The following is a 14,473-nucleotide window of genomic DNA, read 5'->3' on the forward strand; positions in this document are numbered from 1 at the left end:
CTTTCCATAATTTCAAGAACATGCTTCATGAATTCTTGTTTATACCAATTTCTCTCATAAATCAGAGACTTATTGTTGGGTTGATCTGTTGACATTTGCTGGCATTATACATAAGGGCCAAAGTAAACGTGACAGTAAGCAGATACTTTCTTTTAAACCTGGTCTGCACCTCATATAAATGAATCTAATCCAGCATTGTCCAGTTGCTCGGATTTTAATTCTGTGACGAAAACGAAAGTAGATAAAAAAGATTAACAGCCTCATGTAGAAAAGCGCAAGAGCCACCTAGTGAGTTAATGGCAGAAATTCAAACCAGAGATAGTTCACTTCCTTAACCACCCAGAGAGCTTCAGCTATTGGGCGGTATAAAAATGCAATAAATAAATAAACAAACAAACCAGTATGCTACACCACTATGCACCGCCTTCGCTGCTGGGTCTCCCCCAAAACCCGCAGCATAACAGTTACAAAGAGACGAAACACTGCAATACGTGGGCAGGATTGAACGTAGGATATCCTGCCCTGAAATTTCATAGGTTTAGTTACAAGGCCGTGTAATGCATGGCAAATAGTGACAAATGATGGGGCTCTGAAAGTATTTTTTTTCTTTTGCTCAACTCTGTAGCAGTGAAAGGATGCCTCTGTGCAACTATGCAGCTTTGAATCAACAGGCTTCTTCCTTCATTCATGTGCTCATAAAATGAAATAGAGCAGTTATTTCTGAGTAGACATGCAAATTGCAAACATCCACCCTTGCACCCCTCTCTTTTCCCTTGGGGGTGGCTGCACCCCTATGTCTGGGTGAAGTAGGAAAGTGTGAAGTACCCTATATTGACAGCGCAGAACTGCACAACTACACAACTGTGAAATTGTGCAGAAGCAAAGAATGGAAAGGCAGCAATTGAGCTCATGTTTGCAACAGTGCAGTTTCAAAGCACTCCTGTACTCGACAAAGTGCAATGGAAGGCAATGAGTTACTTTCAGGTAGCCATGTTTAGCCCTCTGCTCTCACCTTGCCACTGCCCTACGTAGCTTTCCCTTCAGCCAATCCACCAGCCCATGCCGAAGCCAGCTGAGGTCACACTGATTCCGAAACTGTGCTGAATCTGCAGTGACGGGAAAATCCATCAAGAAATTGGTTTGCGGCGGGGGGGCGGGGGAACAAATTTAGGGCAAGAAATGCCATGCTAGCTACGGAGAGGGGCATGCATCATCTGACACAATCAACTTGGGGGTTGAGTAGAACTGGAGTAAAAGTTCCATGTATATGTCCCCCAGCTCTCTGCTAAAGTCCCGACCTAGTTCCCACCAAACCTGACCCTGCTGAGAGTAATATTTCCTTAAAACAATAAAAATCAAAAGCACTAATCTCTGCCCCTTTAAAACCCTGATTTAATCTGTACTAAATTTAGAACATTTTGAAATGTGAATGTTTCCATTTAGTCCCTCTGTTTGGAATTTTTTTTAAAAAACCAGCTGAGAGTAATATTTCCTGAAAACAATAAAATCAAAAGCACTAATCTCCGCCCCTTTAAAACCCTGATTTAATCTGTATTAAATTTAGAACATTTTGAAATGGCCTATGCTGCTTTCAGGCCATGGTTGTTTTCTGACAAGATGGCAGCACACATTAGGTGCCCTAGAAACCTATTTTACGGATGCGTTCTCAAGCACATTGGGTTTAGGCACGTAACCTATTTTGTGAAGTCGCACAAGAAAAGCTATTCTGTGGAAACACCCAGGGGGAACACTTTTTCCCCAGATTAATTTTATTTCAAATTATATATTATGCAAATACAACCATACGCATTTGCCATTATACAAGAGAAATCCCAAGATATCACAAAATAGACATTGGATAGAAAGAAATTTAGTACATTAATGTTAACACCATGAATTTGTTTCCAATGATCGGTAAAAGGCTACTCTTAGTATTCCCAACCCCCCTGTAAAGTGTACACCATCCTTCAGTCTAAAAATTTCACTCAATTTAGGTAGGTGGGCAGTTTGCTAAACTCTGTGCATGTTTGAGTTTTGCCAATTTTGGGGAATAACCATTTTTAATGCTATGGGAAAAAATAGCAGTGCGTTACCAAAAGGAACAGTACTGCATGTAGCACTGCATATTAAAATACAAACCATAATCTTTTGGGTGATAACAATGTGTTATGTTTTGTCATTCTTTTGGTTTCCTTAACAAGGCTCTACCCAATTATGGGCAGCCCCAGTGCTCTGGAGAGGCTTTTTAGGGGGAGCAGGTGGGTGTAGGATGGAGAAGGGAACTCTCCTACTGTGAATTGCCTAATGTTAATTTATCTTAGGAACCAAACCATTGTTCTGTAATTAAAACTACTGAAGGGTCATTGAATGCATTTAACATTTATTATTATTATTATTATTATTATTATTATTATTATTATTATATTTATTTGTATCCCGCCTTTTGCCCAATACTGGGCCTCAAAGCGGCCTTACAAAATTTAAAACATATACATTTTAAACCTAGGGAAAGAAATGTACAAAATAATAATAAAATAAAATAAAAAATACAATATTAAAACATTGAACATTTTAAACACATGACAATTTTACAAGACCTTAATACATGGAGGACCAGATTATTTTCCAAAGGCCTGTCGGAACAAACAAGTTTTTGCCTGCTTCTGAAAGCCCATCAAGGAGGGAGCCAGCCTAGCTTCCCCGGGAAGAGAGTTCCAGAGCACTGGAGCAGCCACCAAGAAGGCCCTCTCCCATGTTCCCACCAAGTTGCCTGTGAAGATGGTGGGACTGAAAGAAGGGCTTCTCCAGAAGATCTCAAAGCATGGGCAGGCTCATAAGGGAGAATACGGTTTTTCAGATAACCTGGACCTGAGCCACATAGAGCTTTATAGGTCATAACCAGCACTTTGAATTGTGCCCGGAAACAGACTGGAAGCAAGTGGAGCTGTTTTAACAGGGGAGTTGTATGCTCCCTGTAACCAGCCCTGGTCAACAATCTGGCTGCAGCTCTTTGAACCAGCTGGAGTTTCCGAACACTCTTCAAAGGCAGCCCCACGTAGAGCGCGTTACTGTAATCCAATCGGGATGTAACTATGGCATGTGTCACCATGGCCAGGTCCAACATCTCTAGGAACGGGCGCAGCTGGCGCACTAGCTTTAACTGTGCAAATGCAGTCCTGGCCACCGCTGAAACCTGGGCATCTAGGCTCAGAGCTGAATCCAGAAGTACACCCAAGCTGTGGACCTGTGTCTTCAGGGAGAATGTAACCCCATCCAGCACAAGCTGAATCCCTATTCCCTGATCTGCCTTTCTACTGACCAAGAGCACCTCTGTCTTATCTGGATTAAGCTTCAATTTGTTCGCCCTCATCCAATCCATTACTGTCAACAGACACTGGTTTAGCACAGAAACCGCTTCCTTGGAATTGGGTGGAAAGGAAGTAGAGTTGGGTGTCATCAGCATACTGGTGGAACTGTATGCCACAACTCCGATGACCTCTCCCAATGGTTTCATGTATATGTTAAATAGCATGGGGGACAAAACACAGCCCTGAGGGACTCCACAAGCCAATGGCCAAGGCGTCTAACAGAAGTCCCCCAGTACCACCTTCTGGGTCCGCCCATCCAGGAAGGAATGGAGCCACTGTAAAACAGTGCCTCCAAGTCCCATCCCAGCAAGGCAGCCCAGAATACCATGGTCGATGGTATCGAAAGCCACTGAGAGGTCCAGCAGAACCAGCAGGGACACACTCCCCCTGTCTAGTTCCCGGTGAAGGTCATCTACCAAGGCGACCAAAGCTGTTTCTGTCCCATAACCTGGCCTGAAGCCAGATTGAAATGGATCAAGATAATCCATATCATCCAGGAATCCCTGGAGTTGGGAGGCCACCACACACTCTAATACCTTGCCCAAAAATGGAATATTGGAGACTGGACGGTAGTTATCCAATATCGTGGGGGTCAAGGAGGGCTTTTTCAATGTGGGTCTTACCACTGCCTCCTTCAAGCAGGCTGGCACCCTACCTTGATGAAGGGAGGCATTGATCACTTCACCTACCCAGGCTGCTTTTATAAGCCAGGAAGGGCAAGGATCTAGTATACTTGTGGTGGCTCTCACCAATCCAAGGACCCTGTCCACATCATCAGACTGTACAAACTGAAAGGAATGCAATAATACTGGACAAGCAGGTGCCAAAGTTACATCCACTGGGTCTGTATCAAAGCGTATACATTTCCCATCATTCAGCACATCACTAAACTTTATCACCTCATATTTCAACTATAAAAAGTTTTATTTTCCCTGTTAGGCTATTGTGGGTACAAGATGTAATTGAAACAACAACAACAAGGAGAAGAAGTCTTGTGGGCCCTTAAAGACAAACAACTTTATTCTGGCATAGGCTGTCATGGACACTTCATCAGATGCATGAAACTGGCAGATTCGTATACAGATGCAGAATGGGGTGGGGTGGAATGTAAACTGCACTTAGAGGGAACTGAAATGCAAAATGTACAGACAGTGATAGTTAGCTGAACAGTTTCATTCACAAATGTGCTTCTGGGATGGGATACTGAGGGCTGCAGCAGGAGGAGGAAATCAGTGGAATGGGAGAGGAGGTCACCTTGCATGAGTAGAAATGTATTTCTGCTCATACAAGCCAGAATTGGCTCCAACCCACAATTATTATCACACATTTCCATTTGTTCCAGTACAATATACTTATTCCATACTGCATCATAGTCGTATCAGCTTACAAAAAGTATTGTATGCTCCCCATTAGTCCTAGCATAGAAGAATAAAGCAGAAGGGCAGAGAGCACAAGGAAGAGCAGTGTAACCAAAAAGGGGGATGGGAGCAGCTGGACGCTAACATGGGAGATGGGTCAGCAGATGGTTGGCAGACAACTGACCAACCAGCAGAGCCATGCTTCAGAACCTTCAGGAGCATCTAGAGCATCATCACATGGGGTAAAATTGTGTTTAATTACCATTGCATCTCCGCCCGCCAGTTTGTCCCTCATTACTTCCTCTTTTGAAAGAGGAAGTAAACAACGTGCACTCCGTGGGCCATTTTGATCCCGCTGCTTCTCCTGCACAGTCATTACTGGAGTGATTTTTTGTCATGCGAAGAAGGCTTGAAGGGGCAGGAGGCATGCGGGAGGCAGACAATGTCATGAGAGGGACCCGTGAAAATCCGTGAGTGCCCAGTAACGAGTGTGCAATAAAACGCTTGCCTGATAGTGCTCCTAGAATTAAAGAAGTGTGTTAGGGAATGGGGAGAGAAAGGGGGGCTGAAGGCTGGGAGGGAGGAGGAAATAGCCAGGTAGAGGGGAGAGAAAGAGCAAGGCTGGGAGGAGCGAGGAACAGCAAGATAAAGTGCTAGGAAGGAAAAAAGCAAAGCTTGAAGTTAAGAGGGGAGAAACAGTGAGCTAAAGAGGTGATGGGGGAATAAAAATTGTGAGGCTAGAAAGGGAGAGAAAGAAGACTTCCTTAACATTTTTGAAGGCTTTTATTGTTTTTTAAAAATGTTTTTTTTTTAAAGGGGCAGGGAGTGAAAAGCTTCACAGGTGCCATGTTGGGGACCCTGATAGATTATATTTACTCCGTGCCCCTGTATTATCTCTATATTAAAGTATTATCCTGCCAAAAGAGTAGGTTATTATAGCTTCTTTATTAAAACATACACACATTGTGCTGGTTAGTAACAATCCTCATCTCTGCAGAATATAGATCAAACGTTTTATCATTATATATGAGACTTCCATTACTACTGAAGTTAGCAGATTTTAACATCCCGCTAAATATTTTGGGGTATTTATATATGCAAAGTTTATCGCTCTAATGAGTTAGAAATTGTTAGTCCGTACTGTAGAGAACTGGGAGAGTTTGTTTTTCCTCCTCCTGTAGACTCATTTGAAACTGATGCTAAGATTATGCCTTGCGTGTCAGGTTGCAATTCTGTCTCAAAACTCTAGTGACATTAACAAAGCGTAAGTGCCTATGGTCAATGCACATATTTGGCTGATTTCTGGCTCAGTGGTTTTATATATCATACTGTTGGGCTACTCCAACTCCCCTGAGGGAAATGTGCATTAATGTCAAATTAGTCTTGCATGTAGCAGTCGGCTGAATCCATAATCATTGTTGGATTCTGTCATTTCAACAGCTGTTCCTGTCACCTTAACCTATAAAGGGTGATTAATAGCAGCGATACACTATAAGCCCATCTCATGTCCTATTTCATCTAAGTACCTGTGTTGTATGACGGGAAGCTGGTTGGCCACTGTATGAGCAGAATCTGTACTGGAAGGACCCTTGGTCTGATCCCACGGGGCTCTTCTTATGTTCCCTGTTTGCCTTCATTCAAAGATAGGCCAAAGGCAAGGGCGGGACCAAGGAATCTTCTACAATAATATTATTAGTAAAAGGTTTATTAAAGTGCCAGGTGCCTACGCGTTTCGAACGCGCTTGCGTTCTTCCTCAGGGCTTTATAACGTTAGTGCAGTTGTCTGCAGAAGCTGCTAGGCTAGCATGATACAGAAAGAAGGGAGATATATAAGGAAAAGAGATGCTCCACTGCACTTTTTCCTTATATATCTCCCTTCTTTCTGTATCATGCTAGCGTAGCAGCTTCTGCAAACAACTGCACTAACGTTATAAAGCCCTGAGGAAGAACGCAAGCGCGTTCGAAACGCGTAGGCACCTGGCACTTTAATAAACCTTTTACTAATAATATTATTGTAGAAGATTCCTTGGTTCCACCCTTGCCTTTGGCCTATTTTTTACTCCCCTGTGGGGTTTTCCTTCTTTTCGCACTTGCCTTCATTCAAAAACAACAACACAAATGAATCGCATGCTGTTGCATGGAATTAGGGTGACCTTCTTTTAAAAGGTGGAAGGACCATGGCCCCTGTAAAGCAGGTGTGCACATCCTTTTTGGCCCTCAGGGCTGCATCTGCTTTCTGCTGAGATGGCAGGGCCACACATGTGCTTGAGTACACATATGGGCATACCTACATGTACATTCACATACAACCCATATCACAATCAAGACCCTCCCCGTCCCCACTACAGCAGGATCATGGTTAGGTTAAGGCTGGCCCCTTTCTTCCAATCACCATTTGTTTGGGGTTTTTTCCCGAGCTTTTGTTCAGCTTCCCCCCACCCCATTCTAAAAGGTTGAAATACTTTCCCTAAGCCTTAGTTACTGGCAGTCAGAACTTTAAGCTAAAATACGCTGTGTTGTTGTAAGCCGCCCAGAGAGGGCCTTGGCTTTGGGGTGCTATAGAAATGAAATTAATAATAATTATAGGCTGGTATTTTGGCCCCACCTCTTCTGCCTTTGGCCCCACCCACTACTGGCATGCATCCTCTGAGGGATTTTCCAAAGCGGAATTTGTCCCTTAGGCCGAAAGACGTTCACCACCCCTGTTGCAGACTTAAGGCTGAGCTGAAAATGCTGCCCAGCTGCCACAGGTCCATTCTCAGCTTGAGTAAATGGGAGTGACATTTCGGCGATTTCTTCTGGGAGCATGACAGAAATTCTAGATATTTTCAGGAAGGGAGGCTTATCATGACAAGCAGCAGTGGTGGCGGCTTTCCCCCCTTATTCCTTTAAACCTATCTGCTTGTGAGGTTTGGAACATGGAAGGGGTTGGATAAATTGCTGGAGGAGAAGGCTATCAATGGCCATTAGCCGTGATGGTTGTGTGCTACCTCCAGTATCCGAGGCAGTAAGCCTCTGTGCACCAGTTACTGGGGAACATGGGTGGGAGGGTGCTGTTGCACCATGTCCTACCTTGTTGGTCCCTGGCCGACAGCTGGTTGGCCACTGTGTGAACAGAGTGTTGGGCTCGATGGACCCTTGGTCTGATCCAGCAGGGCTCTTCTTATGTTATTAAGGAGTTCAAGCAGCTGAGGAATTTCTGGGGAAAATAGGGTGATAGGAGAAAAAATACTCACTTCCTTCCGGTCTGCTCTTTTGCAGCATCAGAGGACCCTCTATTGTTAGGATCAGGCCTGTACTCCCTAGTGTTGGGGAAGGGGTTTGGGGTGTGTGTGTGTGGTCAACACTGAAAATCAAGATATGCACATTTTTAAAATAAATGTTAATTGAATGGTTTCAAATTTAAGATATTTACTAAATTTTCCAATGTGGACCATTATTTGTTTCAGGTTCAGCTCTACCAGATAGTAATGATTACAATATTTTCTTGTGGTTTCATAAGAGAACAGCACAACGTAATCCATTAACATTGACATGATTGCTTCTTTGATTCTTAGGACAGAAGGGGGTGTTTCTAAAGGTGCAACCGTGGGCATTCTTCTGGACCTCAACAAGCACACCCTGACCTTTTACATAAATGGGCAACAGCAGGGACCACCAGCATTTGAAAACGTGGAGGGCGTCTTCATGCCTGCATTAAGCCTCAACCGAAATGTGCAGGTAAAATTATGTTTCCGTGGATCTTGCGGATCTTGCATGTATACCAAAAGTAATCTCATATAAGTAATGCATTTGCCTATATAGACTGAATTACAATCAAAGAACACCAGATATTGTACCATTTCCATTATCCACGTAGCCCAATGGACCTGCACAACATTAGGAGAGTGAGATAACCTAGAATGGTATTTTGGTTGGTGGTTACATTGGAATAGATCTGCCTGATGATGATACTTTTGATTTCTCAGAGCTAGATGTTTTGGATAAAGAAAATCTTATTGTTGGATAAAGGAAATGGCAAACGCTACCTGCCACCCTCTCCATAGCCTGTGTAAGTCTTCTTTCTTAACTAATTTGACTCCAGGACGAAGCAGGAAGGCTGTAGACAGTCACTTGGAGTAGAACGAAGATGGAAACAAGTTATTGTGTTGAGTTGGGTTCTGGTTCTGCCAGGTCCAAGTCATCAATCAGGCTCTTTTTGTTATCAGGATGAAACAAGCCACTTGTGCAAAAAGATAACAGTTTATTGATAGAAAATGGTTGCAGAATATATACATGCAAAGAAAGTTAGCACCTCCTTCCAGCTAATCAAACTCTCATAGCTGGGTATCTGTCGGGGTGGGAGGGACAATAAATGGAAGCCACCCCTTTGAGCCACAGCAGGTTCTCCAGGCCAGTTGCGCGGCTCCTCCTGAAGCGAGACTGGAGCATGAGGCCTGTACGTTGGATCTTAATAGGCTTCCCTGCTAGGTGCCTGCCTCTCTCTCAGGAGCTGACAGGCTGCATCCCTTCCCCCTCTCAGAAGAAGCAGGGGGACTACCTCTCGCAGCCTCCCAAAGCATCTCAGCTTGGGAAATTAATTGCCTTTTCTAGTACCTTGTTAGGAATGAAAACCTCCCAGCTCATCTTGAGATAAGACTCTATGAGAAAAGGATGACATAACTATGAGAGGCCCATCCAGGGAATGAGGCCTGCTCTTGTCAGCTAAAGCCTGCTAAAATCTACTCAATGTGTTGGACTGTACAAGTCTCTTAGAAGCATTTTGGAACTCTGTGAAGTCCATATTTCTGCTCAATAATAAACTTGCTACAGTTATATAAAGAGTTTCTCTGATCTGGATTGTGGATTGCAGAGCTTTTTCAGGCCTGCCTGAGATTGGAGAGCTACTCTGATCAAAATCTGGCTGGGAATGATGGGAGTTGCAGTCCATCATATCTGGGGACAACAGGTTGGAGAAGGCTGGTATAGCTCTTTCATACTTGCCCTTTTAGGAATTGCCTGGGAACATCAAGGTGAGAAAATACCAACTTTTTGCATAGTTCATCTATTGTTTTTCGACAGAAGTTCAGATTTATCAAAAAGGCAAGTTGAGAATATTGAAATTGGTGAATATTCAGTTTACTTCAAATCCATCTGATCTTAGTTGTGCTCACTGTTGATAAGAATGTTTCCATTGCAGGAAATGTAGCTTCTATTCCTTTTGCCCTAAACGGATGGAAAACCTTTCCACATTAACAGGTTCCTAATACTACAAAACCTATGGTGTAGCTAAAGATTTCCTACTTTGCATTTTATTCTTAGTTCTGAATTAGTGTTCTTTTTCCTCCCTTGTAGGTGACTCTGCACACAGGAATTGAGGTACCTCAGACTGTAAGACCACCAAAGCTGCCGAGCAATTGAGCTCCTTCTACTTAAAATCTGAGCTGGATTTTATAATCTTTTTAAATACATTTTGGCATAAGTCAGTTTTAAAAAGCATCCATAGTTTAGATCGAAATTAGTTAGGTAACCCAACAATTTTGTTCTGTAAAGTCTATATGCCTTTAAAAATTTTACATTGTTTCAAGAGTGCTCATATCACCGAAAATCCTGTGCATTTTTGCTGTCATTGTGTGAATCCTGATTGGTCTGCCCAAGTGAACTTTTTTTTTTAAGAATGCCTCATTTTCCTTTTCACAGTTCATTTTCCAACAGCTGTCTTTGGGGCAAAGAAGGTTAACTGTAGTTAAACTACACTGATTATACAATGTGAGTAAATTAATTAAATCCATTGTGAGTACATTTTGCTCTGTCCTGGTTGTTACGTACTAATGTGGATGATTACAACCCACATGTTATGTGGTGAGGGTAGGCAACATGGTGCCCGCCAACCGTTTTGGACTACAAGTTCCATAAGCTCTAGTCAGAATGGCCAGTGGTCAAGGACTTTATAAATTCCAAATCTAGCTTTTTGTCTTGCATGATACCTCAATTATGGGACAGTTCTATCCATAGAATATTTTCTGAGTAGACCTTGGGTCAGTTCAGACATTAAATGGGGCCAGATTTTCCTACTTACAGAAATCATTCTGGCATCTGCATAAATACTGCAGTGTTTGTGAGCAAGTCAATGGACATCATCAGCAACAAAATGCATAATCTCCAGTATACATTTCTGAGTATCACAAATAATGAAAGTCACCACTGTTGAGATGTATGAGGTCCTGGCTCCTGCTTTGCTGAAATGCAGGTGCTGTGACTTCTGTTAAGGTAAATAGTGGCCAAGCATAATGTCTGAATGAGCCCCTCTGAATCATGGAGACTAGGGCTGTCATCACATGCAGAAATTTATTGTCCAGCAAAGACCAAACCACGTGACAGGCATCCTCCACTCAAGTCATACATACAGAGTTCTTCTAGTCATTATTCCAGGTCTGAATATATCGGTGATCATTGGTGCAGATTCTGCTACATGGAAATCTGTGGCAAAACACAATTATACACATTCATTTTGAGAAGGAAGCTAAATATGATGCACCAATGACTTTGTGATTGCCATGTTTATTTCATCATTGGGTTCTGATGGTCAGGCTTCACACAATTGCTGTAACTACCCAAAAGCATTTCATGTGAATTGGTCCAAAGGCATTCATGTCATAGGACATTCCATTTGATGTGGAACTCAGATGTACCTTCCCTGTAGATATGGAGAAAGTGCCATAATAATGAAGAACTGTGGAGGAAGGATTTAAAAAGGCAGGGGGTGGGTGGGGAGATTATGACAATCCATTGTGAAGAAATGGAAGGGAGAAAAAGCCATTCATATCTCCATGCAATACCTGTGACCTCCTTTTCTTCCAACCCTTGTCTCCTCCAATTGTACAAAAAGCACAGAGACAAGCCTTCTCTTTGTATTGAGACTGGCAAAGAAAGATGAACAGTGGCTTGTATCGACAGGTTCCTTTTCTCTGACAGAAGAAGCTTCCTCTGACTGAAAGATTCCTTCCACTGTTGGAAAAATTCTTTCCTTTAGAGGTGGGTAACTTGTTTCTCTCCACATGTTGCTGAACTGCAACTCCCAGCAGCCCTTGCTGTCATAGCCAATGATGAGGGATGATGGGAGATGCGCTCCAAGAACATCTGGAAGGCCACGAGTTACCCACCCTTACATTAGAGGAAGCAACTTCCCCATAGGTGGAAGAAACCACTTTGACGTGACCCAATGGAAAAGAATAATTTTCCTTCTTAAGCTTGCGTGCAATGGTGCTTTCTTTTGAGATATAGTGATTTTTTCTTATGATCTTTTCATTTTCAAAATATTTCTAGAACTGTGATCCATTGAAAGTAGCAAAGAGTGCTATTCTCTTTCTTGACTTCCTTGTTTAAGAATTTGTTATATTTTTGTCCTCAGTTTTTTAAAATTTATTTTCTAGCAGGGTCTGCTTCAAGCCTACCTCACCTAGCATATTATGGACCCTGCTCACTGTGAACTAGCCTTGTTTAAATTTAGAACTTGTAGCGATAACAATGACTTTGGAAGTTCTTCTTAATAGGCCAGCATATAGCAGTGTTTCGCAAATCGCTGAGAAGCTCCCCAAAAGCTTTATGGGTATGGGTCACAGGCAAGGTGAGTGTTGGGAATAGTGAAATGCAGAAGTCTAAGAATGTTCTACTTCTGACTCAGGGGCCGGATCTACACTAAGCAGGATAAGACACTTCGAAAACGTTTTGAAAACTGTATATGGCGTGTGTCCTGGGCCCCAACAGTTGTCACTACTGTTATAAACTGTTTTAAAGCAGCAGTGTAGATTCTGCCATGGCCAAAGCCAAAAGTTAGGCCCAGGCCAAGACACACAGTAATCCTATTGACATTTGTCCCATTTAATAATGTGTGGGACTCATTGGTGGATGTAAATGCCACGTTTAGGCTATGTATGAATTGTTACACAAGCTTTTTTTTTTTTTAATCATTTTTATTGTTAAAAAGTAAGCTATATAAATATATAGTCCAAAGTCAAATACAAAAGGAACCAGAGGTAACACAATCCAATTATAATCATGATCACAAAAAAGGTTACTTCTCCATTTATATTCACTCTCATTACACAAGACTTTCAGTGATAAAGAGTGCATCAATTGTTACACAAGCTTGATACCAGAAAGCATTTAACTTTTCTTATTAGGAGTGAAATAGCATTGCTGGTTTTAAAGCTTTAGAAGTGAACTTCTGCCTTCTCTCCAAATGATCCTTAGCAACTTCAGTTCTCACAATCTAGTTTTAAAAGGGATTCAGAACAACTTTTATAAGTTTGTTGCAGAGTACTTTTCAGCCTTCCTCAACCTGGGGCGCGCCAGATGTGTTGGACTACAACTCCCAGAACGCCCCAGCCAGCTCTGCTGGCTGGGGCATTCTGGGAGATGCAGTCCAACACATCTGGCGCGCCCCAGGTTGAGGAAGGCTGGTTTAGGACTTCTTTCTGCATTTTTTAAATTATTTTTTTAAAATTTGTGTTACTCCACATCGTGGCGCACTTGCATCAGACTTTTCTTGTAGATAATGAATGAGGAAGGTGAACACAGGTTTAAAAGACCGAATAAAATGCATGCAATTAGTAGGGGAATTCTTCATTGTTGTGAAGAAACAAACAGTCCTCTCCATTACTGAGAGGAACAAGATGGGTAAAATCTCAGTCTCCTTTTTACCAAACAAAGGGCCATTTTACCACAGCAGGGTTGTCACTGAGATGTATATGTACACTCAACAGAGAGCGGCAGCCAATTCCAGCTCTTTGATTAGTATTCTTGCACGACATACCTGCTTCCAAACACTAGTTTGTCATTTAAAATTTACATTTTTAGGTGAACACGTTAACAATCTCAGTTGTGCACCTAAAATATGCAACATAGGAAGAATCCCCACCACACCCCAACCTGCTTGAAATACATTAACACAATTATCTTTAACTGACTTACCTTACATGGTCATTGTGAGGATGCATGTGAAGCACTTTGAATTCTTGAAAGTGCTACACAAATCTTAAGCATTATCATGAAAGGTTGTCACACAGAGGAGGGCCAAGTTACAGGAAGCCAGATTCTGGCTGGACATCAGGAAAAACAGTATGACAATGGAACCAGTTACCTGGGGAGGTTGTGGCCTCTCCCACACTAGAGGCATTCAAGAGGCAGCTGGATAGCCATCTGTCAGGTAGGCTCTAAGGTGGATTCCTGCATTGAGCAGGGGGTTGGACTCCATGGCCTTATAGGCCCCTTCCAACTGTACTAGTGATTATAATCAAACCTCTGCCCCCTCTTAGAAAGATGTGGAATTGGAGCTGATTCATGCAGCTTGATGACTTTGTCAACCTACAAGATGTCTCCCTCGCTTTCTGCTCCTTATCCCACTTTTTTTAAAAACATACACAGAGATAATCAGCTATTTGAAAAAAAATGTGCAAAATTGCCCCCTGTAAAGTTGGCGTTGTGCCAACTAGATGTTGCTGTTTTATGAAATGAATGGAGCCTACAGAAAGAGAAGGTACTCAATTCAAACCACGTGGCTGCCCGTGTAATGTCGCCAATCATAATCCCAGAAAGAAAGCAGAAGCAGAAAGCTCCGGTAAGGCAGTGGGATTTTTTTTAAATGTAGAGAAGCTCTAAGACAGTGAACAGCTTTTCCCCCCTGAAAGGAATGAATATGCTTGTGAATTGGACACCACTAGCACAAACCACTGGTATTTGCACACAAAGCAATGCTGTGTGTCCCAC

General features: G+C 42.5%; 1 protein-coding gene across 1 annotated transcript in view; it reads left to right on the plus strand.

Annotated features, from left to right (window-relative positions):
• Positions 1–8,621, plus strand: part of TRIM67 (tripartite motif containing 67) — a 47,648-nt gene extending 39,027 nt beyond the window's left edge. Inside the window, exon 9 of the mRNA XM_063125656.1 lies at positions 8,284–8,621. Within this exon, the coding sequence (XP_062981726.1) occupies positions 8,284–8,509 (226 nt within the window). The 3' untranslated portion in view covers positions 8,510–8,621. The remainder of the gene's footprint in view (positions 1–8,283) is intronic.
• Positions 8,622–14,473: the final 5,852 nt, after the last annotated feature.

This window comes from Elgaria multicarinata, chromosome 4 (genome assembly GCF_023053635.1).
Source record: "Elgaria multicarinata webbii isolate HBS135686 ecotype San Diego chromosome 4, rElgMul1.1.pri, whole genome shotgun sequence".
Classification (NCBI taxonomy): domain Eukaryota; kingdom Metazoa; phylum Chordata; class Lepidosauria; order Squamata; family Anguidae; genus Elgaria; species Elgaria multicarinata.